Genomic DNA, 24,082 nt, shown 5'->3' on the forward strand with positions numbered 1-24,082 from the left:
TGCTGATTGCATCTAGCGAGACACCCTCACTTGGCATCCGTCGAAAACAGCCCTGATCTTCTTGGCCAAGTTGGGCATATCCCACAATCAGTGCATTCCAAGAGACAACATCGCGGAGAGGAAGCTCCTCAAGCACGTTTTGCCCTCTAGTGAGTGCCTCTTTATGGTTCCTTTACTCTAGGTCAGGTAGGGGAAGGGTGCAAACCTGTGTTGTCTTTTGAATATTGCCCATCTTCCTGGTCGCCTGCATGCCCAATACAAGAAGCAGACCTTGATCATGCAATGGAGACCACAGAGGAATGCCATGCACCGAGCCTTTGCAAAGAATCACAGGGGGAAGAAGGACATGGTTAGCACATAGATCAGGAGTCGAGAAAAAATCATTGTGGACTGTTGGAAGTGATTGGATTGAAGACTTTTTCCTTGATTAGACAGAGTCAAGAAAGGGCCAATGTTGCTAACATGGTAGACAGGTAGATTCAAAGCTTCAAAGTTCAAATTATTAGCATTGGAGAACAGATCTTACAGATTTGTGAAACCTCTCATCCATGTACTGATTTATGTCAAGGGTGAATTCAAGTTAAAAGGTAGGAAATAGGCTGAATTAACATGTATTCTATGAGTGCAGAGAATTGATATTTACACTGGCAGTAAGCACATCAGGCTCTAAAGTTGCCCTCCCATCTTAATTTCATCTCAATTCCACTGCTTCCTGAGCTGCCAGAGACACCTACAGTTGACAATTTGCTGCAGCTGCTGCTGCTACTGCTTTCCCATAAAGATTGGAAATCTTTGAAGGGATACTTTGGTATGGGAGCCTCCTTCATCTGATTAGTAAAGAATGGCTTAACAACTTCTTGCAAGCAGCTTGCTACTTCACTTATGGTCGGACGCTCCTTCCCTGCCATCCCAACACACTGTAAAGCCAACTGGATAACATCTTGAAGTGACCTTTGTGCAACATAATCTGGGACTTTGAGCTCCGAATCCAGTATAAGAATGGACTTCCCCTGGTTAGCGAGCTCCATGGCCCATGCCACAATGCTGTACACAGAATGATCTTTGTCCAATGCTCGTCGTCCACTCAACAGCTCCAGAAGAACCACTCCGAAACTGTAAACATCACTTTTCGCATTGAGCTGATAAGTTTGGAAGTATTCTGGATCGAGGTAGCCTAGCGTTCCACAAGGTGCCAAATTGCTGATATGAGTTTGGGTTCCAACAGGACCATAAAGAGAGAGGCCAAAATCAGAGATATGTGCATCCCAATCTTCATCCAACAAGATATTTGAAGCTTTTACATCACGATGGATGATTTTGGGAGAGGCATACACATGCAAGTACTCGATCCCTCTGGCTGCTTGCAAAGCAACCTTCATTCGACCTTTCCAGTCAAAGAGCTCATGAGCAGATCTTTTGTCAAACAGACAATCTTGCAGTGAACCATTTACCATGAACTCAAACACAAGGCACTTGTCCTCTTCACAATAACCTACCAGATTCACCAGGTACTTGTGGTTTACCTGTGCCAAGAGTTCAAGCTCCATATCAAAAGCGCTAGCTCTCTCCTCAGTGGAAGCTTTCTTGATTGCCACAACCCGCCCATCATCTAGGATGCCCTTGTACACATCCCCAAAACCCCCCTTCCCAATCACCATGCTAGTGTCATAGTTTTTCGTGGCTACTCGTATCGCTTCACTAGTGAAGCTAAAAACCTTGCTTGCTCTAGCTTTCGAAGGTCTTGTGTGAGCAGATTCTGCTCCCGCATGAATTGGCCTCCAGAAAGACATCCACATCGAGTGCAATTGTCTCCGTCGAACCACTGCCAACAATCCCAATACCAATGCTACCACAATTGTTACCACTGCTACCACAATTGCTACCACTGATATATTGGAAGGCGGGGGCAGCGTCAAGTCACTAGCTGGACACTTGCCTGGCATACATTCCACACAAACCTTGTCTCCATTGTTGGGACACTGATGCAAGGATAACTTAAGCTCGGAATCCAGAACTTCACGCTGGCCCTCATTACACTGCTTGACGCACAATCCCATACCTGCATTCAAATTCTGAGGTATCAAATCAGCAAACTTGCCATCTGCCCCCCAACAGTCCACAACCATGTTCTGTTGGTCCTCCCTCACGCCACAAGTGTACCGATCTCCAGATGAGATGGTAGAGAATTTCACTCCCGCCGGTGCATATGTCTGACCGCTTGCGTAGTCTCCCCAGCACACAGCTTCATGATTATCCTCACGTAAGCCACATGAAAACCTATAGCCTCCAGTGATGACTGTGAGGTTGACGTCAGGAGGTTCAGCCTGCTTAAATGTGTCGTTACCCCAACACAGTGTCTTCATTGTATTCAACTCAAGTCCACACATATGGTCCCTCCCAGAAAAGATCGAATCAAAACGGGCATTCATGAGGGCTTGTATTGCTGAATCACCTTGGGTGATATTCAGACCCCAGCATTTCACTAGCCTTGTGGTGGCCATGAGTCCACAAGTGTGATAATCGCCGGCTGTAACTGATATCATGGCTTCAGTTGGAGGCGAAGCCTGCCCATAGGAATTGTTGCCCCAGCAATCGACCTGACCAGGATTGTCTGTTGTGTTATCTCTTATTGCGCACGCATGCCAACCACCTGAATTGATGTTGGAATAACTAGTGCTCTGAAATTCAGAGGGAATGTCTGAATTATCAATGTACCCCCAGCAGGAAGGATAATGAGAGTCATACAGCAGCCCACAAACGAAATAGCCTCCATTGGAGATCGCCCAGAATGACGTATTTGTTGGAGGCGAGGTGTCATTGTGAACGGCCGATGTGCCCCAACATTGCGGATAGAGGGTGCCCACCTCCAGAGCACATGCAGCATAGTTGTCCTCCGTAGAGCCCCATAATCCTGCCAATGTTGTCATGTATCCCACCCCCTCGGACAGTGGAGGTAACATGAAGCTGAAAAGAAAGCAAGCTAAAGAATGATATGGGAGATGATGATTGATATCATCCCTGGTCGTCCTTATCCTCCTTCTTCTCCTACTAGTAGCTGGTGTTACGAGCTGCGGCAGAAATGGATCAATATACATTGAACAGGCTCTTTTTTGGTAAGGGAAACCTAGAGCAGCATGTCAAGAAGGGCTGGACGCAGCTCCTAAGAGCTGGGTCGCGCCCGTGCTTGCGGGGGGAGTGGGGGCAATTAGGCTGCAGACCCGGTAGCATCTCTGTGGTGAGTTTGTGCGAACGATTCTGCAGGAGTGGACGACGGCGACGTGAACGCTTGTGACTGCAGGAAGACTCGAGCCTACGAAAGAGGAGATGAAAGAGCTTGCGAAAAAATATAGCTTTACGGCCGGGTGGCACTCTAAGAGTCAGTTCACGTGGAACCATGGCTCGCGACCGGCTGCCGGTTGGCAACCAGCAACTACTCAGTTCCCATGAAAATCGAAAATTTTGAAAATGCACTGAAAAATGGCATATTTTTCCTCTGAGAAGCTCAGCCTGCTTCACCTCCTCCCCTAGGAGCAGCATCGCAACCGGTTTGCAACCACTTGCAAACTTTTTCCTTGCAACACCTCATGGGAACCAAACTAGTTCGCAACTGATTGGCAACCAGTTGCAAACCAGATCTCCATGTGAACTAGCTCTAAGATATTGAGAGGAGTGGGGGAAAATCCAGAACCTGCGCCACCAGAAGCGAAACTCTGTTAAGCTTCTACTATTACCCCCAAAATGAAAGATGCTAAGCTATACTTAGGGTATTGAGCTCTCTCCTTATTTCAGGGATGGTTTACTCCAATCAAAAGAGCTTGTCATGCAACTCGTCAGCTATCCATTCCTCATTTTCTATGTGCAGTGCGACTTGTGTACTTGAAAAACCATACTACGCTCATAACCGTTGGGTGCGACTCGGATACGATCATTAAATGCGTATAATACGTGTAACGTTTAACATATAATGCAACTTAGATAGATGGTTCCAAGGCACATAGGGTGTATGCATTGTGAGAGCATGTACCGAACTAGGCTAGACTACTTCTTCACACTATTTCGCAAACCAGTAGAGCCAATACCAAGCAAAATCATTGGGAGGATGAACTAGACATGCAAATAAACACACTTTAACATGTTTAAGGCAATAGTGATTGTAGTGCGGATAACTTGTCGTGCTCTTTACAGTGGGTGGTCCTCAGTGCAATGTGCGTGACAATCTCACTCAAACAGACTGAATCTCCCTCAAACAGATGAATAGAAAGGAAACAATAGACGTCAACAGAGCTCTCAAGGACACAACAGCAGACCAGAACATATGACTCGACTATCTCAAAGACTGATACAGACTCTGGCGTGGCAGCACACTCAGCTCCAACCCAGGACTCTCAGGTACAATGGGGGTGTCGAGGCTCAGATGTGCCTGGATGGTGCAGACGTGCTCTGTGTAAAGACCTACTCTAGACGACTACTACGTACAAGATAATGCCACTGGCCCAGGAAGACTACTCATATGTACAATCATCAAGAGCCACTAACAGCTCATAAAGAACGTCATCTAAGTCTATCCCCACTGGGTGGCGGTGGTGGCCTGGCCACGATGTCCACTAGACCACCCTGCCACATGTCTGCCCAAGTGTGAACCGACCAGACCAAAGGCCAACTGACCAAAGCCCAACTGTAAACTACTGTCATATGAAAGTGAAAGTGACACTGCAGCAGGCTACAGGTTGCCCACTACAAGTCCGCTGCCCATCCTGGAAAGCGGAACTGATGAACTGAAATAACGGCGCTCTACTGTTGGTGGTCGGATGATGGAGGAGGAGGTGGAGGAGGCTGATAGTAAGTTGGGTAAGGAGATGGAGGCCCAAGTGTATGGTGAGGGGTAGTGACCATGAGGAGGGTACATTGGGTATGGAGCAGCAGACTGCGTCATGTTTTGCGGTTGAGTAGGTGGAGCTGGTGGAAACCCAAGAAACGACTGCGTAGGCTGCGAGGGTGGAACAGGTTGTTGGAATCCCGGGAAGCCGTAGAAGTGCTGAGGATATGATGGAGACTGGGAGGGGGTGGCCATAGAGGGACCCTGAAATTGTGATGAGACCGATCCTGTTGGTTTAGACTCCATTTTGGTAGGATTTGCTTTCTCTGCTGTTTGGGAATCCCCTGAATGTGCTTTGGACACGTCCGTCTGTGTCGGTACCTGTGGTGCCATAGCAGGAACTTGCTGAGAAATCGGGGTTGTAGTTGTAGCTGGAACTGCCTGTGAAATGGCTACAGCTTGGTATTTTGCACAAGAAGGACATAGTGTATGTACCACCGGAGAGAGGTCCTGAACTGCCGCGGTCATATCATTTGCCTCTTTTAACTGTTTTTGTTGAGTGTGGACAATATGCTTGAGGTCCACTACCTGTTGAGTTAAGATTCTTATACGATCTTGAGCTGTCGCAATGAAATTGTCCCTATCCATCGCTCTTTGAAGATGCGTTTGCACTTCCCTTGTCATATTGTCGTAGCAAGAGCGATGCATACCGTTGGTACCTTGCAATGAGAGGGCTGCATTGATAATCGTCGAAATGGCTCTTCTGTCTGCCTCTAAAAGTCTGTCAGCCTGAGGCACAAAAGTCTCATACATGTTATGCTTGTCAGATGTAGGCGCCCCAGAGCTAGATGCCCCTGCAGTATCCTTCAATGCCCCAACAGTAAGAGTAGTATGTAGTGCTGGCGAGACAACAAGAGGTTGTGTTTTAGTGACTGCAACACTACTCACAAGAGGTGGTGTGAAAGTGGAGGTGGCCATAGAAGTAGACATACGCACTGCTGGTGTTGAAGTATGGACGTCCGAGATTTTGACCTGCGATTACGAGAAAGGTAGTGTTGCCAGCTGCTTGATCAGATGAATATTTTTGTACCTTTGCCCTCTTGCGCAAGATGCCTTTCCCTTTGGCCATTTTGGAATGTTCTTGCTCTTTTGGATCATCTTGAAGGGTGAGAGCTGCTTTTGCATCTGCCTTTTGCTGCATAATCTAGACTACCCAACACATAATAGGCGCTGCATAGCAATTGAACCTTTCTGCTTTGCCTTTACACTGAGTCAGAAAACGCTTTGCCCTGTCCTGTAGCGCTTTAAATAGCAAATTGTGAAATGGGTATGGCAGGCAGTGGTAGAGACCAAAAAGGGCATCGCATATTGCTAGAGAACCTAGAGAAGAAAGAACCCCTGTTCTTTCAGGCGCTCGCAGTAAAAAATAATACTGTAACACTGAATACAGTTGCTGACTCCTGTGATAGTCTGGATGTGAGTCCAACAAAAGTTCCTGACAAGCATTTGCAGTTTCTTCTGGTGAGAGATTCGAGAAGGTTTTTCTTGCGGGCAGAGGTGCCAGCACAGTCAATATTCCCATAGCCTGTCCTATATCCTCCGCTGTAAGTACAGTATCATTCATCTTTGGAAAATTTAGCAAGAGGGAACATAGCTTGGCAGTAGAGATATTGGCAGACAAATCGATCTGAGCCAAATTTTGAAGACCCAAGTGTATCAGTTGCTGCTGAGAGAACACATCCTTGAGTGCTGGATTTGGAGCCTGTAAATGATATATCATTATGAGAGGTACCTTGGAGAGGGCACCAGACAGGCGAGGCACGTGGAGAGTGGTGACCCTGTCAGCAGTGACTGACTGAGGCGACTCTTCCTCTGAAGATTCCTCTGAAAGCTGCTCTGAACTAGGAGTGTAATCTGATTTACTGTCAGAGCTATCTCCAGAGGCCGAGGACTCTTCTTCATATTGGAGATGCTTTTCTTTATTGCGAGTTCTAACCATCTTTATCAAGTGTGCCTCAGAATCTATACTGATTGATGAGTCCCACTGTAGTAAGAGCAAGGGCGAGACCCACTCTGCTAATGGATGACGGGCTGAACAGAGTACCAAGGCTATAATAAAGGCTCTCTGCTTTTAGTGTTGGATTTTAGCAGGTAAAATATGCCCTTGTTGAGAAGTGAGAAACCGTTCGAATTGCATTTCGCAGATACGCGGCGCTTTTTTTTTTTTTTTTGGTAAGGCGAAGGGCGAGGGGCGAGGGGAGGAAGGGCTAGGTCTAGGGACCAAAGGCTAGAGGCTAGAGGCTAGGGGCGAGGGACTAGGGGCAAGGGGCAAGGGCTAGAAGGGAAGGGCTAGGGGCGAGGGGATGGATAAGGCGAGAGGGTGAGGGGGGCTAGGGCGAGAGGCGAGGGGCTAGGGGCTAGGGAATAGTGGTTGAGGGCTAGGGCCGAGGGAATAGTGGTTGAGGGCGAGGGCGAGAGGGTTGGGTATAGGGGCGAGGGCGAAGGGCTAGGGCTAGGGGAGAGGGAATATTGGTTGAGGGCGAAGGGCTAGGGGGCGAGGGCGAGAGGGTGATGGTCTAGGGGCTAGGGTGAGGGGCCATGGCATAGGGGCGAGGGCGAGAGGGCGAGGGTGTAGGGTCGAGGGGCTAGGGCTAGGAATACGTGTGAGGGCGAGAGGTGAGGTGGTTGACGGATAATGGGGCGAGGGTGAGGGGGTGAGGGGCTAGGGGCGAGCAAATAGGGCTAGGGAATAGGGGCGAGGGCGAGAGGGTCGAGGGGCTAGGGCTAGGAATAGGGGGTGAGGGCGAGGGGCTAGGGGCGAGGGATAAGTTAGGTCAAGGGCTAAGCAGGCCAATGCTAGGGCTAGGGCGGGAGGGAGTAAGGTCAAGGCTAGGCGAGGGCCGGAGTAAGGTCAAGGCTAGGGCCTAGGGCCTAGGACGAGGGGATAGGGAAAGCACTAGGCTAGGATTAGAGCTGAGGGTTGAGAGGATAGACAAAGTCAGAGGGTAGAAAAATAAAGAGGGAGTTTTAACACGTAGGAACTATCCAGAGATCTCAAAGATTTAGGACGACCAATACATAGACTTGATTAATAGAAAGCATAGATAATTTCGAGGTACTGAGAAAGAATGAGCAATGGCAGATAAAACGCGAAGTACTTTCATAGATATCCCACTCAATGATACGAAGGCATTTATGCATATCAAAGAACTGTGATTCACTTGAGATTCACTTGAGAGGCAAAAGCTGAGAAAAGATACTGAGACGAGATTGAGGACTGAGGGGATTTGGTTATGTCAAGACTGACAGGGATTGAAAACAGAGAGAGTGAAGGTTAGAGTTGATCCAAGTCCGGAATCAAACCTATGAGCTTAACAAAGTCTGCAGAAGGAGAGCTGTCTAAGAGATAGATAAGATAAAACGGAACAGCAAGATGCAGAAGATAGTGATTCCGAGGCTATTTAAAGGTTCAAGAGTCGGCGAACCTCAACACTTGATTGTCGCGTGGTTAGACCCTTGAGCAGCTTCTTAAGCATGATAGCATTTGATCCGAGATCCATTGACTAAAGGCAGAGAAACACCTTCGAGCGTGGCTAATTGTACAACGCCGTGGGGTAGAATCTCCATCACCTTGTATGGTCCTTGCCATGCTGGGACCAACTTCTTTGCTTTTTTCAGAAACTTGGCCTGATAAAGTAGCACCAGTGCTCCTTGCATTATTTGCGGCTTCCTGAGATGGCGATCATGCCAGGCTTTATGATGAAGCTGCTCTGCTTCTAGAGCCAGTGAAGCCAAACCTCGGCTTTCCTCCAAAAGGAAAAGATGAGAGACTGATGCCGACCCCAAATTTCCATTGGCACGAAGACTCCCCACTCGCGGGGATCCTGAGTTGAATTCGAAAGGTGCTATCGCTTCCAAACCGAAAGCCAATTGAAATGGGGTGTGATTGGTTGTGGCTTTGAAAGAAGTTTGATATGCCCAAAGTGTACCGTGGATAGCTTGAGCCCAAGTGGAGGGATGAAGATGACATGCTTTTCGCAGGAGTGCTATCAGAACCTTATTAGTGCTCTCTGCCTGCCCGTTTGCTCTAGGGTAATAGGAACAAGATTTTCTGTGAAAAATCTTGTAGTTGGCCAGCAAGGTAGAAATTGTTTCATTCACAAAGTGACTACCCCTGTCACTCGTGATTTCCAAGGGACATCCAAACCTGCACAAAATATTTTCATAGAGAAACTTGGCTACTGTAGTCCCAGTGCAGTCCGTTGTTGCAAGTACCTCTGCCCACTTTGTTGCGTAGTCGGTAGCCACCAAGAGATACTTCCGATTGCTGGGTTGCGCAGAGGGAGTAATTGGGCCTACAAAATCTATGCCCCATCTCTCAAAGGGTTTCCATGCCATAGAGACCTGGAGAGGACGGTTTGACTGTTTTCTTGGTTTAGGACCACAGCGCTGACATACATCACATACCTTTACATAGGCAATTGCATCGCGGAAAATATAGGGCCACCATAAGCCACACTGGAGAATCTTTTGTGCAGTAATATGTCCAGGGTAATGGTCACCAGTGGGACCACTATGGGCATCCTCTAAAATATACTCGACTTCATGAGGGGAGACACACCGCCTCAGAACACCATCCTGCCCTGATTTGTATAGCTGGCCCCCAATGAGAGTGAAAGGCCTAGACTTCAACAACAGGCGTATCTTCTGCAGGGGAGAAGCATTCTCTGGGTAGAGGCCACTAGAAAGCAGATGCAAAACATCGCCGTACCATTCCGGTGTGGTATCCACCTTAAAGAGACTGCTATCATGAAAGTCGTCAGCAACCCCTGTTGCTTCTTCACCAGTGTGAACGCGAGAAAGGTGGTCGGCGAGGACATGATGTTTGTCGGGCCTGAGTACCACTTCAAAATCGAATTCTTGAAATAAGAGTAGCCATCGCCATACGCTACCTGCAACATGCGGCTTGTTGAGCAGGTATCGCAGGGCATGGTGATCAGTAATCACTGTGAAGTGGACCCCTAATAAGTAGTGCCGAAATTTTTGCAGAGCATACACAATAGCTAAACCTTCCCTTTCTGTGGTGCTATAGTTGCACTTTGCCTTGGTGAGTAGGCGACTTGCATAGTGAACAGGGAGATCCAGGTTATACTCCTTACTAGGTTGAGTCAGCACCGCACCCACAGCCAGTTGACTGGCATCTGTATGCACGTGAAAGGTGAGAGACCAATCGGGAGCTACTAAGATAGGCGCTTCAATGAGGCGTTTTTTAAGGTATGCAAAAGCTTCAGAATCTGCCTTTGACCATTGAAAGGGAACAGCAGCACTGGTTAGGTGGGTCAGGGGTTGATCCACCTGTGCATACATGCGTATAAACCTGCGATGATACCCTGTGTGGCCTACAAAGCTCTGTACCCCTTTTGGGTTGATGGGAGGTGGTAACTTTAAGATTGCCACAATCTTCTCTGGGTCAGGCGCTAAACCTTTAGCAGACACCACATGGCCTAGAAGTGTGCCTTCAGTAACCAAAAAATGACATTTGTTAGGATTTAGCTTTAGGCGTGCCTCTCTACACCTGAGAAAGACAGCAGAGAGCTGAGCAAGGTGTTCCTCTAGGTTTTCCATTGGGGTTGAACATTGAGCACCTGAGAAGGTCGAAAAATTTTCCATGAAGATGCGAAGATGATCTGTAAGCAGAGGACAAAAGATGAGATATACCGCCCTATTGAAAGAAGGTGGGGCATTTTTCAACCCAAAAGACATTCGAGTGTATATAAAAATACCCCATGGAGTCACAAAGGCCGTTTTCAGCTGATCACCTGGATGGATGCCCAACTGATTGTATCCACTAAACCCATCCATGAAACTGTACAATACATGCCCTGCTACATCTTCGAGCACACGCTCAGTGAAAGGTGTTGGGAAACCATCTGGGATAGTTACCTTATTCAGAGCACGATAATCGACGCACATACGGATTTTGTTGGATTGCTTCTTAGGCGCTATCACCATGGGTGATAACCACTCAGAGTGCTCCACAGGTACTATGATCCCTGCCTCTTGCATTTTTTCTAACTCTGCCTTGACCGCCTCAGCATACTTCGGGTTGAGCTTGTAAGCTCTGCCTCTTATAGGCTTAGCCCCTTCAACCAGAGGTATAGTGTGGACACCCAATTCTGGTGGAATCCCCTCTAAATCCTTGTAGGACCAAGCAAAAACATCTTTAAAAGAGTGTATGAAAGAGACTACCTGATTGAGTAATGCGGGATGCTCCCATAACCAAGCTGCTAACAGTACGTGCTGAGGGTTGTCAGGATCTCCCAGGTTGACTTCTCTAAGTGGGTCTGGGGTTGTAGCTGGAGAGGGTGCTTCTGAAGATGAGAGGTGAGCTGCCTCTTGGATCTTCAAGACATCATGTGCAGGTGTTTGATCGATTGGAAACTTTGCATACTCTTCTTGTAAGCATCCCTGTGGGAGCTCCTCGAAGGGTAAATCTTCAGATGCAAACAACATGACAGAGTGCTTTTGAAGGGGGTCCGACTTGGGAGATGCTCCAGGAAGTGGGAAACCTTTGGCTAGTGCATGCAGAGGAGATTTTTTCCCCCTTCGGTGATGTGTTATAGGTTCCCCAAGACCGAGGGCTTCCATCTGCGGGTCATTCGACGCATGAGAATTTGGGGCTGACCCACTTACTTCTTCGACTGTTGTACTATCTGTTGTAGGACTTTGGACATCAGTGTCCTCCTGAGGATTTTGAAGAGAGAGTGTTACTGGTGGCACAGGTAAGTTTTGAGTAGAGACCATGTAGCATGGCATCAAAGTGGTAGCTTCCAACCACTGTAGCAGGTCCTCGTCAGACCCGTCAGGTGGGATGGGCTACTCAGGTTCGGGGTTGGACTGTACTGTCAATGAGCTGTGCTGAGCCACTGGATCCATCCCTCCTTCAAGCCGGAATCGTTGCATTTGGGAGACGGGAGTGTGTATCCACATGGCGTCGTTTCCCCAATCATGAAGTGCCTTAGTATGCCGCAACCATGGTCTACCAATCAGCAAGGGAAATCCTCCCTCCACCTGAGGAAGACTGACCACCACAAAATCCAAGCTAAAAGTGAAGTCTTGTACCTTCAAAGGCACCTTCTCTACTATGCCCACATAATAGACTGTCCTCTCGTCTTCCAATGTAACAGTGAATGGAGCAGGGCGAGTAGGCTGCAGACCTAAGGCTGACATGGTAAATTCATGCATTAGATTGATTCCAGACCCACCATCCACTATGACGCCTGAGAATGACTTCCCAAGAATAGATACAATAAGACGTGGACTTTTATAGTCGGTGAGGGGAGCAGCTAGATATGAAATCATGTAGGAATCCAGGGGCTGCACAGGCAGGTGCCCGCCACTAGGCCCTGTACCAGGGTACAAAGATTGAATTATTGAGAGGGTGTCACTTCTAAGAGTTGCAACTAGCCGAAGCATCTCATAAAGAGATACTTGCTGAAAGGTGTTCTTCAAGATTGCTTCCGCAGTGGGCCTAGCTTCTACAACCTGGGCCTCCTCGGAAACTTTGACCTGTTGCAAGTCAGCTACTGCTGCTAGGAAGGCTCCATCAATGTCCGAAAGCATAGAGATCGGCCTATTCTTTGCACCATTTACGGGTGCGACATTTTGAACAGGTTGCTGAAGTGTTGGACTGGATGGTCCAGTTGGCAAACTTAAACCCAGGGCTGCTCTTTGTGCTCGAGTGAGCACCCCCGTAGGCTCTGCTGCTTGTTGTGGCTGAACTGTATGTGTAGTAGGTGTTGGTTGAGGGGTGGTGTTCACTGTGATTAGATTGATTTTTGGAAATGTAAACCCTTGTTGATTTTGATTTGGGCCTGAAGATGAGGATGCCCTTTGTTTGGGACAATTTTTACTGTAGTGGTCCTTAGACTCCGGACAATGTCTGCAAGGAGGAAACCCTTCAGGTAAAGGACACTTACTTTGGTAATGCCCATATTCACCGCATCTGTAGCATAGGATTGGCCGATTTGACGGACGAAATGGGGGACGAGTTGGTCGCTTCTCTTGTTGTTGCATGGTGCTGGAGGTTGAGGTGTAGAAACTTTGCGGAACTAAGGGAGTACTAGCATGATAAAAACTGTGGGGTGCAAAGTTGTTGTGCATACCTTGCTGCATAGGGGGTGTTGTCAGGAAGGGAGGCAACGGGTTTTGATGGCCATATGGTGAGACCATGTTGGATGCGGGTGCTAGCCCTTGTTGGAGAGAAGGACCTATATTTTTTTGTATTTGCCGCAATCCTTTGATATAGTAACAATCCTTATCTTCGTACCCAGATTTTTCGCAGAAGTGGCAATAAGCCCGAAGGGGACAGTCCTGTGGAGGATGTCCAGGAGAGCGACAAGAGCTGCACCATACCATAGCTTTGGTCTCCTGCTGAGACCGAAGCTCTTCTAGTTCTCGTCTGATTTGATCAAAAGCCTCCAGGTGCGATGGTTTCTCTTGTCTCAGAGAGATTGATTTCTCTTCTTGGAGGGATCGTTGTAGTTTGAGGGCTTCGAGTTCCCTGCGCAAGGAAGTCAAAGGATCAGCAGGACTTCTTTCGGAGAACACAGAGGGAGTATCTATGTGAGGAGAGTTGTTGAACAGCTTCCTAGCCCCCTCTATTCTAGTAGCAGCTGCGATGAATTCCTCTAGAGTGGAGTCAGGTCGGAGGCTCTCCCGAAGTTTTTGCTGAGAGGTTTTTGGAAGCGCCTTCTCCACCCACTTCTTAACCATGAATTCACCGGGTTGCTGGGGAAGCTTGGCAACCAGAGACTTGGTTTTGGTCATAAGCTCCACAAAAGTCTCCTCTGGCTGGAGCACCATGTTGGCCTAGTCATCCAACACTTTCTCTTAGTAGTTGTCCGGCCTGAAAGCTGCACAGAACTGTTGTCTTAAGTCTGCCCAAGTTGCAAAATGATTCTCTTCAAACTGGCTGTACCATTTGTCTGCTAAGCCGTCCAAAGTGGAAGGAAAAAGTACAAGATAAGCATCTTCCCTGTTAAGACCACGTCCTCTATAGAGAGATACGAACCTCCGTGCATGGTCGTCCGCATCTTCCGAGGAGAGTCCATTGAAGGTGAGGAACCTGATGTTTACCTTGGCCAACACACTAGCCAACGCCTCCATGGCCCCTTGTTGAGCCTGTTGCTCAATAGCCTGCTCTAGCAGAATAGAGATCTTTGTTGGAGAAGGTGATCTGGAAGATGTGGAACCGGATGAAGGAATGGGGAATGTCGTATGTGGAGGTATGGTTGATGAGGTTAATGGACTTCTACTAGATACCACAGGGCGTCTTCTGTTATAGTGCTTCAGAGGGCTCAATAGTGCGCTTTGACGCTCAACTGACCGCCTTGTATGTGTCATGCAGTGAACAACATAGGTCTAAAACAGAACAAGTGAGGATAGTGACTAGACCACCTAGTCTAGGACCAGTGACTAGACCACCTAGCTGGCAGGACGAGGAGGGCTGGACCAGGACGAGGAGGGTTGGACCAGGGCGAGGACTAGACCAAGACCAAGGACCAAGGACTAGACCAGGACCAAGGACCAAGGACCAAGGACCAGGGACCAGGGACTAGGGATGAGGACCAGGACTTGGACCAGGGCGAGAGACTAGACTAGCTAGGTTAAGCTATCAAGAGACTAGACCAACTAGATTAAGCTGTCAATGGGTGAAACTGGACCAGACCAACCGGCTGCACAGGCGAAGCAAAGAAACCAGCTACTCAACAGAGTGAGACTTCAGTTGAGATCCCATTGTGGTCGCCAAAATGAGAGCACCTGTAGTGCGGATAACTTGTCGTGCTCTTTACAGTGGCTGGTCCTCAGTGCAATGTGCGTGACAATCTCACTCAAACAGACTGAATCTCCCTCAAACAGATGAACAGAAAGGAAACAATAGACGTCAACAAAGCTCTCAAAGACACAACAGTAGACCAGAACATATGACTCGACTATCTCAAAGACTGATACAGACTCTGGCGTGGCAGCACACTCAGCTCCAGCCCAGGACTCTCAGGTACAATGGGGGTGTCGAGGCTCAGATGTGCCTGGATGGTGCAGACGTGCTCTGTGTAAAGACCTACTCTAGACGACTACTACGTACAAGATAATGCCACTGGCCCAGGAAGACTACTCATATGTACAATCATCAAGAGCCACTAACAGCTCATAAAGAACGTCATCTAAGTCTATCCCCACTGGGTGGCGGTGGTGGCCTGGCCACGATGTCCACTAGACCACCCTGCCACATGTCTGCCCAAGTGTGAACCGACCTAACCAAAGGCCAACTGACCAAAGCTCAACTGTAAACTACTGTCATATGAAAGTGAAAGTGACACTGTAGCAGGCTACAATGATAAATGATTGTAGAAAAGAACATAACCTCACTTGCAACATCTTGTGCCAATTGGGTGGCCTTGGGGCTGTCCCACCCCCTTCCTGTGGGACCTTTGTATCCCCTATTTTCTCTGCTTAAATCCATTTCTAGTTTCTTCAAATATATATATATATATATATATATATATATATATATATATATATATATATATATATATATATATATATATATATATATATATATATTGCTTTATCACCTACCTTTTACGAAGTGCTAGCGGGGTTTTCTTTTGCATTGGAGATTTTTGGCTTGTCCTCTCCCCCCACTTCCCCCATTAAACATCGATGCCACTCTACTCTAAGTCAGTGTTCGGATTGCTTGGACGATGGCGTTCGCCATAGACATGGCAGCTCGTGATTTGTGGAAAAAATCTCCACAATAATCTGATCCCGCCACAAATGCGGGCAACATCAAACCCCCGAAACAAAAGAACTTCCAGCTCGCTCTTCACCTTATGAATACCATGTGTATCAGGGTAAGAGTGTGCGTGTGTTGATCCTTGGATTTGCATCTTCCATGCCAAGAGCGTAACCAGTTGGCCCGTAGCCATTCCGTGCTTTCACCTTATGCTTTTAGCATAATATTTGTATGCCCAATAGTGTGAATGGGTGGGGAGTGGAAAAGGGGTGTCGAACCATGGGCGCACGTGCAGTCTAAATGCACCGCACCCTAACTTGCACTTGGGTGCCTTGTTGCCCCATAGTGGTTCTCACAATGTGCACGGCCTTGACTGCATTGAATATTTCTAAGCTTGGCTTCCCAGAGAACATCATTGCATGTGATTTGATTACATCGAAGTCTTCTAATAAGTATTCACTATGCCCCCCTCGACCATAAGTGCCACCGGGTCGAGTGAGGGGATCAATGGCCCACGTTCAATCCACCATTGATTGAGTCCAACGCGATAAAAAATTAGGGTTCCATTGCATATCGGATGCCTCTTGAACCCCGACCTTCCTCTCCACAGCGCGATGCTCTATCCAACCCACCTAACATGTGTTACTGCAAGTGAAGTGGCCTTGTACATATAAAGCTATGTCCCCCCTACTACTCCGGAGATCTGACATCTCCTATTTCCCCTGCCTTGCCGATCAAACTCCCTACATTGATCCCTCATGAGTGACCCCATGTCACTTATACATGAGGTATGGCCACCTCCACCTCCAACACTCTCACACATTATCTATCTCTACACTTTAGCCTTTCTCTCTAGGATTCTCTCTCTAGGACTAGAGTTAGAAAGAGGGGAAAGAAAGGGTGTTGGGATTTTTTTTCAAACAAGGTGAAGACTTCACGGTGGCCTCAAGAAGGCAACATTGGCCTCAAGAAGGTAACATTTTTTGCTGTAATAAATTGAGTAATTGACATGTTAATGGAGAGAGATTAGACAGAGAGAGAGAGAAGAACAAGGAAAAGAAAAAAATCTTAACATTGTTGGAAACTATCCTAAGAGTTAAAGATCTCTCCGAGAGAGGTTATAGCTAGAGAGATAGAGAGGCTCTTTTTTATGCAATTGTGGAGATGAGAGAGAGAGAGAGAGAGAGAGAGAGAGAGAGAGAGAGAGACATTCACACACACATACACTCATTGAAAATGTTCAAATTAGTATAGTAAGACTTAATTCGTTACAAGGAAAACTTAAAGGGTCATGTCTGCCAGCACATTTGTAAGGTTCTTTCTCATATATATCTACTTAACATTATATGGCGGAGGGGAGTCTCCTTTACACATGGCACAAGTTGCGAGGTGAAAGCTAGATTCCAAACGAGGGAGAGAAAAAGCTTTGCCGGCCGGCCGTACTAGTGTATATATATATATATATATGTGTATCCAATAGCATTTAACATTGTGTACCAACAATTCAAATAAATATTCTTTATATTCTATTAAGCAAGCCATGATGTGAATAATCAACTATTAAAATTATAAGGTGTGAGTTTTGTTTCAAATGCTTTGCAATGTCAACAATTAAACTTAATGTGATGATGACAATTGGATTGGATGGTGAAAGGTTTGCATGTTTTCTCCATCACTTTCTTATAGGCCAAAAAAATCTAAGGATCGCTATCATTATCAAAGCACTACAGTGTGGTGAAAAAGACCAACTTCCAAGTGACATGTTCTCCCAAATTCCCAACATATACAAAAGTCAAGCTATTTTACAATTTATCTCACATCTGGACACCTTTTTGTTAAAAACCCTTGTATTGTTAAAAACCCTTGTATCACTCTTGTAGACCTTTTTGGTTTTGCCCCCAAGTGGTAAGGCCTTAGTGACGCCTCTCCTCTTTGCTAATGAAAAAGAGGAAGATTTTTTTAAAAATTACATAAGAAAAATTTCGTGGGAGAAAATAGAAGATATCATTACAAAGACAAGGAAATCTATCATATCAGTAGTGAATTGTAAATAGCCACTCAATCTTTGAGGTTTCATTTGCAAGCTATTCGTAGTTGAAACCTCCAACATTGTAGGAGGAGTGTCGCCAATTTCACTAATGAGAATTGTACGTTGGCTTCATCTCTGTGCTAGCACCTAAACACTATCACAGGAGATCTTGCCCTAAAACCCCTAGCACATACACCCGACCGTGAGAAGTCCTTCCAACCCACTCGACCTAGTGTTGCCATTGCAAGGGGATGTGGAGCATGGTGATGGGATGTAATTGAAAGCTGAGCGTAAAAAGCAAGAATGGCAAAATTAGCAAGAGAGAATCGCTACTAGAGATAAAATTTTGTATAGGAGATGTGGGGCTAGCTGTGTAAGAGATGCAATGGAGGACTTGTCACATTTTGCCATTGATAGGTCTACAAGACTCCATGTCAAAATTGACTAGTGAGAGGGCAGCTCTGTGTGTGTGTATTCTTTAGCAACTTTAACCCCTTTTCTATGCATACATTCTACAATCTTCCAAATTGATCATTGTCGTCACTTGATTTGGCTCTAGTTTAGAGAATTGTCAAGATTCCCCTTTAATAAAGCTTATCAAAGGTAAGAGCCGGGTCTCCCAAGAGATGTGTAGTATTAATACATTTAAGGGTTAATATTACTACACACAAGTCATACACAAGAGATTTCTAAAATCTGGAATGCGAGTGGCTACACAATTTTATATGGAAAAGTTATTGCTTTGTTTAGATAAGCTCACAACTTTCCCTAAAGCTTCTCCTTGCTTTCTGAATGAATTTCCATTGGTTAGTCCCCAAAGGCCCATCTAATACACACGAAAAACTTTGTATTTGTAGCTCCACAGCACTTTAGGAGCTTCTCTCCTTAAAACCACTAAATTCCATTTCAAATGTTGTGAGCATTATTTAATTGAACTTATTTAACCCCACTAATACCACTAGTACATAGTGTCTACCGCCCTCTACACCTCCTCTCATCATTGTCATTTGCACCCCTCACGGTCCCTCCCCTCGTTTGCAACTCCGAGAGAGAGAGAGAGAGAGAGAGAGAGAGAGAGAGAAAGCCTTTGAGACATGTCTAAGGAGTACATGATAGAGGTGTAGGTTTGATGAGGAGTGGCCGCCGTTGAATAGAAAGAGAGATAGCTCCACGTTTGCACAGTTTTCCAATTATGATTTTTAATAAAAAATTCTCACCTATCTCATAAACATACAGAATGCATCTTTAGCAGATTCCTTGTGTTTAATTTCATCTCTAATGGCTTTACTTTCAGTTTTCATTACATAGAATCTTCCCAAGATGCTTTAGCATCTCCAATTAGCATCTCCATTCAACTCACAATTTAAAACCAATCCTAATGGGTAGGATTTGATCTCATCACGTAGAGAGTATAAAGCTCAACCTTAACCACTAGGCTACAAGTCCACGAGACCCTTTGGGGTGCCCTTAACTACTAAAAAAAAACAGTAAACCCCCTCCCCCCTCCCTCCTTCTCCTTTCCCTTTTTTCCCCCCACCCTTCCCTTTTCCTTTTTTGTTTGCACGTAACAACTCAAACCCCTGCCTGAGATGTTGTAAGTGCTCTTCTTCAGAAGCACTATAAACTAGAATGTCATCGAGGAACACAATGACAAATTTGTCCAAATATGGTTTCAAGACACTATCCATAAGTGTCATGAATGTCGCGAGCACATTGATTAACCCAAAGGGAATCACCAAAAACTCGTAATGTCCAAACCGTGTTCGGAATGCAGTCTTAGGTATATCGGCAAGCCGAATACGGACTTGGTGATATCGTGACCGCAAGTAGATTTTCGTAAAAATGCGAGCATGAGTTAGCTTGTCAAAGAACTCATCTACCCTTGGCAATGGGTATTTGTTCTTAATTGTAACCGCATTTAAACCTTGGTAGTCTACGCACATGAGCATACTGCCGTTCTTTTTCTTCACCAAAGGATAGACGAAGCCCATGGTGAAGCACTAGGTTGTATAAACCCTCTGCTAAGGTAGTCAGCAAGCTAACCTTCCACCTCAGCAGCCTCTTAGTAACTCATACGGTAAGGTGGTTTACTAATAGGTTTACAGTCGGCAGCCACGTAAATGCCATGTTGCATTTTTGAAATCCAAAATGGCACGATATTAAGCTGAGACACATTTTTCTCGAACACTGCGAGTCCAATGCTATCAATCGCTCGTGCGCCGCTGCGCTCTCGAGGACCTTAATGAGACTGCGAGGATTTTGAGGTTGCCACTCTCTCTCTCTCTCTCTCTCTCTCTCTCTCTCTCTCACACACACACACACACACACACACACACACACACACACACACACACAGACCCTCTCCACTGTGCAGTGTAATCATTTTTTCAAACATACAAAATTTCTTTCCTTGAATTTGCACAAGGATTTTAAGGAGAGCCTTGTGCCTTTGGAGGAGTGGCTTGAATGATGCCATGAAGAAATGTAGACCTGCCACATTTTAGAACCCCTTGTTGGATTGAACGTAGAAACCTAGATCACCCTAGATATCCTCGAGGAGAGTCAACAAGGTCACCAACTCCCAGGAGGCCAAAAAATTTTGGGGGGGGGGGGGTGTCAAGAATTTGCCATCCTTTCCCCACACTATCTCAAGATCCAACAACACCACCATCCTTCCAGTCCTACCATAGGGTGCAAGGGAATCGTAGAGAAGCTCCCCACAACCCTTCTACTAGTTATCATTATTATTATATTCTACACAAAGGAAATTGCTTTTATTCTTTATCAAACATGCACTAAATTACAAAAATTTACTTGTGATTGTCATTATATTTTTTCATTGTAGGGGCCAAATGATTTCAAGATTTCTTCTATCCTATGTATAGATTTCGAGCTTCCTTGTAAAAGGCTTGCTCTTATGGACTCGTATAAGCTTCGTCAAGCATCTTGGATTGGTTGTTTTCCTCCATGGCTAGGTGTGAGCATGTAGCTATAGCAATTCTTTTTGTTTTGTTTTAGTACAATCTACAAGGGGAGAAAATGATGTTAGTAGAATTTGTCCTGTTGCAATACTTGTGTAGATATGGAGATACAAGAATACCAGATGAGACTCATATTTTACGTACCAAATTTCTTAGTTTCAATGCTACATAGTGTGTGTGTTTGTGTTTTCTAAATTAGAGGGACATCTTAACACACACCCCTCCATTGATGGCTACCCCATTGTATCACACGTTCTTTTTTTTTTTCAAAACTCACAATTGTGAGTGGATAGTATTAAGAACATCATAAATATACATGTATCACCCATTCCTATAGAAGGACATTTTAAACAGGCCCTTCAACGATAGACTCCTTAAGTTTTTGATTTTTATGCAAAACAAGGTAAGGAATCACAAGGGCCTGCTAATGTAAGGATTTGTGAAGGTGCTGTCAAGAAGTAGGAAGAGGGGGTCATTGGAATTTTTTTTTGGAGTTTAGTGAAAGTAGTAATGAAATAATGGAGTGGTGTGATCAAAACAAAAAGTTAGTGCTTGTTTTTTATGTTAGTGGAGGAATTTGTAGTCCAAATGTGGTTCAAAGTTGAATTGTAGATTGTTGTGCTGTGGGTTATATGTTGTGTCATGTTGTGTGTAGAGAGAAGGCTAGAAATAGCAAGGTTTTGAGGGGTTTGGTATTTAGCATTGATGTTGAAGTCACTGAGTAAAATGGTAGGGGTGTGTTGGAGGTGAGGTGTGAGTAGTGTAGTCAATGTTTGCAAGAGCAAGGGAAGTGGACTTGAGGGTCTGTAGTATAATGTTATTAGGGTTATTGGTGGACCATGTGGTGTACCGATGAGTGCTACAATGCATTCTATTTCATTCGTGGAGATGATATTGTGGTGTTGTAGATGTATGTTTTTCTTTGATGTGAAGAGGGATACTCCCATGGGCCAGTTGTTTGAGAGTGTGTGTGTAATCGCGTATGGCCACTCTGCTAACATGTTGTAGCTTTGTTTCTTGGAGACAAAGAATGTCGGAAGCCATTAAGTTATTATCAAGAATAAGGTTTTTGTAGTGTTTTTTAAGGGACATAATGTTAAGAGATTGTATTATCAAGTGATTGACGGGCAAAGAGCGGAGGTCAAGCTGTGAAGGTTTCCAAGTGGCATGTTTTTTGAGGCGGTGTAGCTCATCTAAAACCATTTGGTCTACTTTAATATGGGTAGAAGTTAATTCTTTCAGGAGGTAAAGGTTGTTGCGATCTCTTATGTGGGAGAGGGCAGTGTACACAAGACCGTGACTTCGAATGCTGGTTGGATCGAAAGCCAAGGTGTCTAGTGTCAAGCCTTGGGCACGATGTATGGTCCTAGCAGCTTCAGGTTGAATTGGGAATTGTGTTCTAGTAATAGTTTTTAGGAAGTTTTTTCCTATTTGAAACTTAGGAGTTATTTTTTGGATTGGTGTCCATTGTTTATGTATTGATGTAATGTACAGGTGTTGGTTTTTATATCTAGTTTTTTGGCCTACTTTAGTTGTTTGAAAGTGAATCCAGATGGTTTATGTTGTGGAGTTTTGTGTTACTACTTTGAATATACCGTCGGCTCCCTTGACCTGGCCATCTAGAATGTCAATGTTTCCAGCACAAAGTTCTACAATTAGGCCTGGTTTTAAGTGAAGTTTTTTTGTAAAGACCTGCTGTTAATTTTGGATCTATTGGTATTTGAATAGTTTTTCGCTCTTGTGTCTTGTGCTTCAATAAATAGTGGTGTCCCTATGGTAGTGTTGAAAATATGTTGTTTGTGTAGGTCTTTATCTTTGTTCGCATAATAAAGGTGGGACATCATAGCTGGATGAGGTACTGTTCGCATGTAATGCGTGCTAAGGAATAAAGTGTCTTTGTCGGTGTGTTTTGAAACGCATATCCTGTTGATTATGTCGATGAATGTCTTATTAGTTTGTCTCATGGTGCTTGTTAACTCATAGCATTTTATGTGGTTATTCCAGAAAGAGGGCGAGATAGCTTCGAGCAATTGAGGTTTCCTGGAGAAAATCCAAGAGTCGCGTACTGGACTAGCTTAAATCTTTCATCTTGAAAGTAGCATTCAAATCAACCTTAAATTCAGCAATATATGCCTCATTGGGACCAGTGATCAGCAATGTCATCCACATAAAGAACAATAATGAGAAGTACGTCGCCCTCACGCTTGACATACAATGTGCTTTCTATTGGACTCTTACGAAAGCCTTGTTCGACCAAATGAGTGTCATCTTTCTCATACCAAGAACGAGGAGATTGCTTCAACAACATTTTGTCCACACTTGCCATACAAAGCGAGCTTATACAGCCCACGACGCAAAAGGCCAGATGCAACAATTTCATCACCAAAACAACGATCATGAACTATACATCTATCATCCACAAATTTGACTACGAGTCCAAGTTTAGCAAGTGCAGATAATACACACAAAATATTCTTCTTGATCCGAGGTACATAAAGTGCATCAAGAAGTGTGAAATAACTACCATTTGCAGCAGTAAGCACAATCTTTCCAACTCCTTGAACCAGATAAGAGGCATTGTTGGAACAAGTTACTAAATTCCCATGAGGGACAGACTCGAGAGAGGTGAACAATTCACGATGTGAGGTAATGTGCTTTGTAGCACCACTGTCGAAATACCACACATGTGAATCTGTAGCAACTAACATACATGCATCATGGATAGCAAGATTGTAAGTACACTCTGCACTAAAAGCCCATTCTACATCAACATCAACATCACACTCTCCTTTCACAAAAGACTCAACAATGGCTGCATTTGTAGAGGAACCAACATTTGCAGTGGAACCACCCTCTTTATTCTTAGCCTCTTTGGCCTTCAACTTAGCACACAGCTTGATCAAGTGATCATTATCTTTACAATAATGGAAACACGTCTTCTTTTCGTCCTTATCAAATTTCAAGACGAATTGCTGCCAGCAAAATCATTAGGAGCATGTGATTTTCCACTCGCAAAAGAACCATAAGAAGTGGCTGCATTGATGTTACCACCCTTTCTTTGAGCAGCAATAAAAGCCTGCTCAGCTGCACGCTGTCTAGTCCTATTTTTTCTAGAAAGTGACTCTTACAACAACAATGTCCACAATGCATCAAACTTGACAACTTCAGGATTTCCTTGGGTCATGAGTCTCCAAGTACTAGCAAAAGTCTGGTAAGAGTCTGGCAAGGCTTCAAGAATAGTCTGCACAAGGGAACTATATGAAATGTGAGGAGTAATGGTGCACTTCATAGACAATGCAATCAATGCATGAGCCTATGCATCCTTTACATCCCAATGAGCTTGTTCTGTTGTAGGCAAAACAACTCTAACAATAGCAATCCTTGCAGCAAGACTTGCGACATCCTCAACATCGCCTACATCCTCGATCCAAGACATACATCAATGCCCTGCACAATAT

At 45.3% G+C, this 24,082-nt stretch overlaps 1 protein-coding gene across 1 annotated transcript; it reads right to left on the reverse strand.

Annotated features, from left to right (window-relative positions):
- Window positions 1-562: 562 nt before the first annotated feature.
- Window positions 563-3,195, reverse strand: LOC147430990 (putative receptor protein kinase CRINKLY4). The gene has a single exon (XM_086494491.1). It carries the CDS (start codon window positions 3,093-3,095, stop codon window positions 660-662), a length of 2,436 nt encoding a protein of 811 aa, XP_086350617.1. The 5' UTR covers window positions 3,096-3,195; the 3' UTR covers window positions 563-659.
- Window positions 3,196-24,082: the final 20,887 nt, after the last annotated feature.

The sequence above is a fragment of the Adiantum capillus-veneris genome, chromosome 21 (genome assembly GCF_014529385.1).
Source record: "Adiantum capillus-veneris isolate H3 chromosome 21, ASM1452938v2, whole genome shotgun sequence".
Lineage (NCBI taxonomy): Eukaryota > Viridiplantae > Streptophyta > Polypodiopsida > Polypodiales > Pteridaceae > Adiantum > Adiantum capillus-veneris.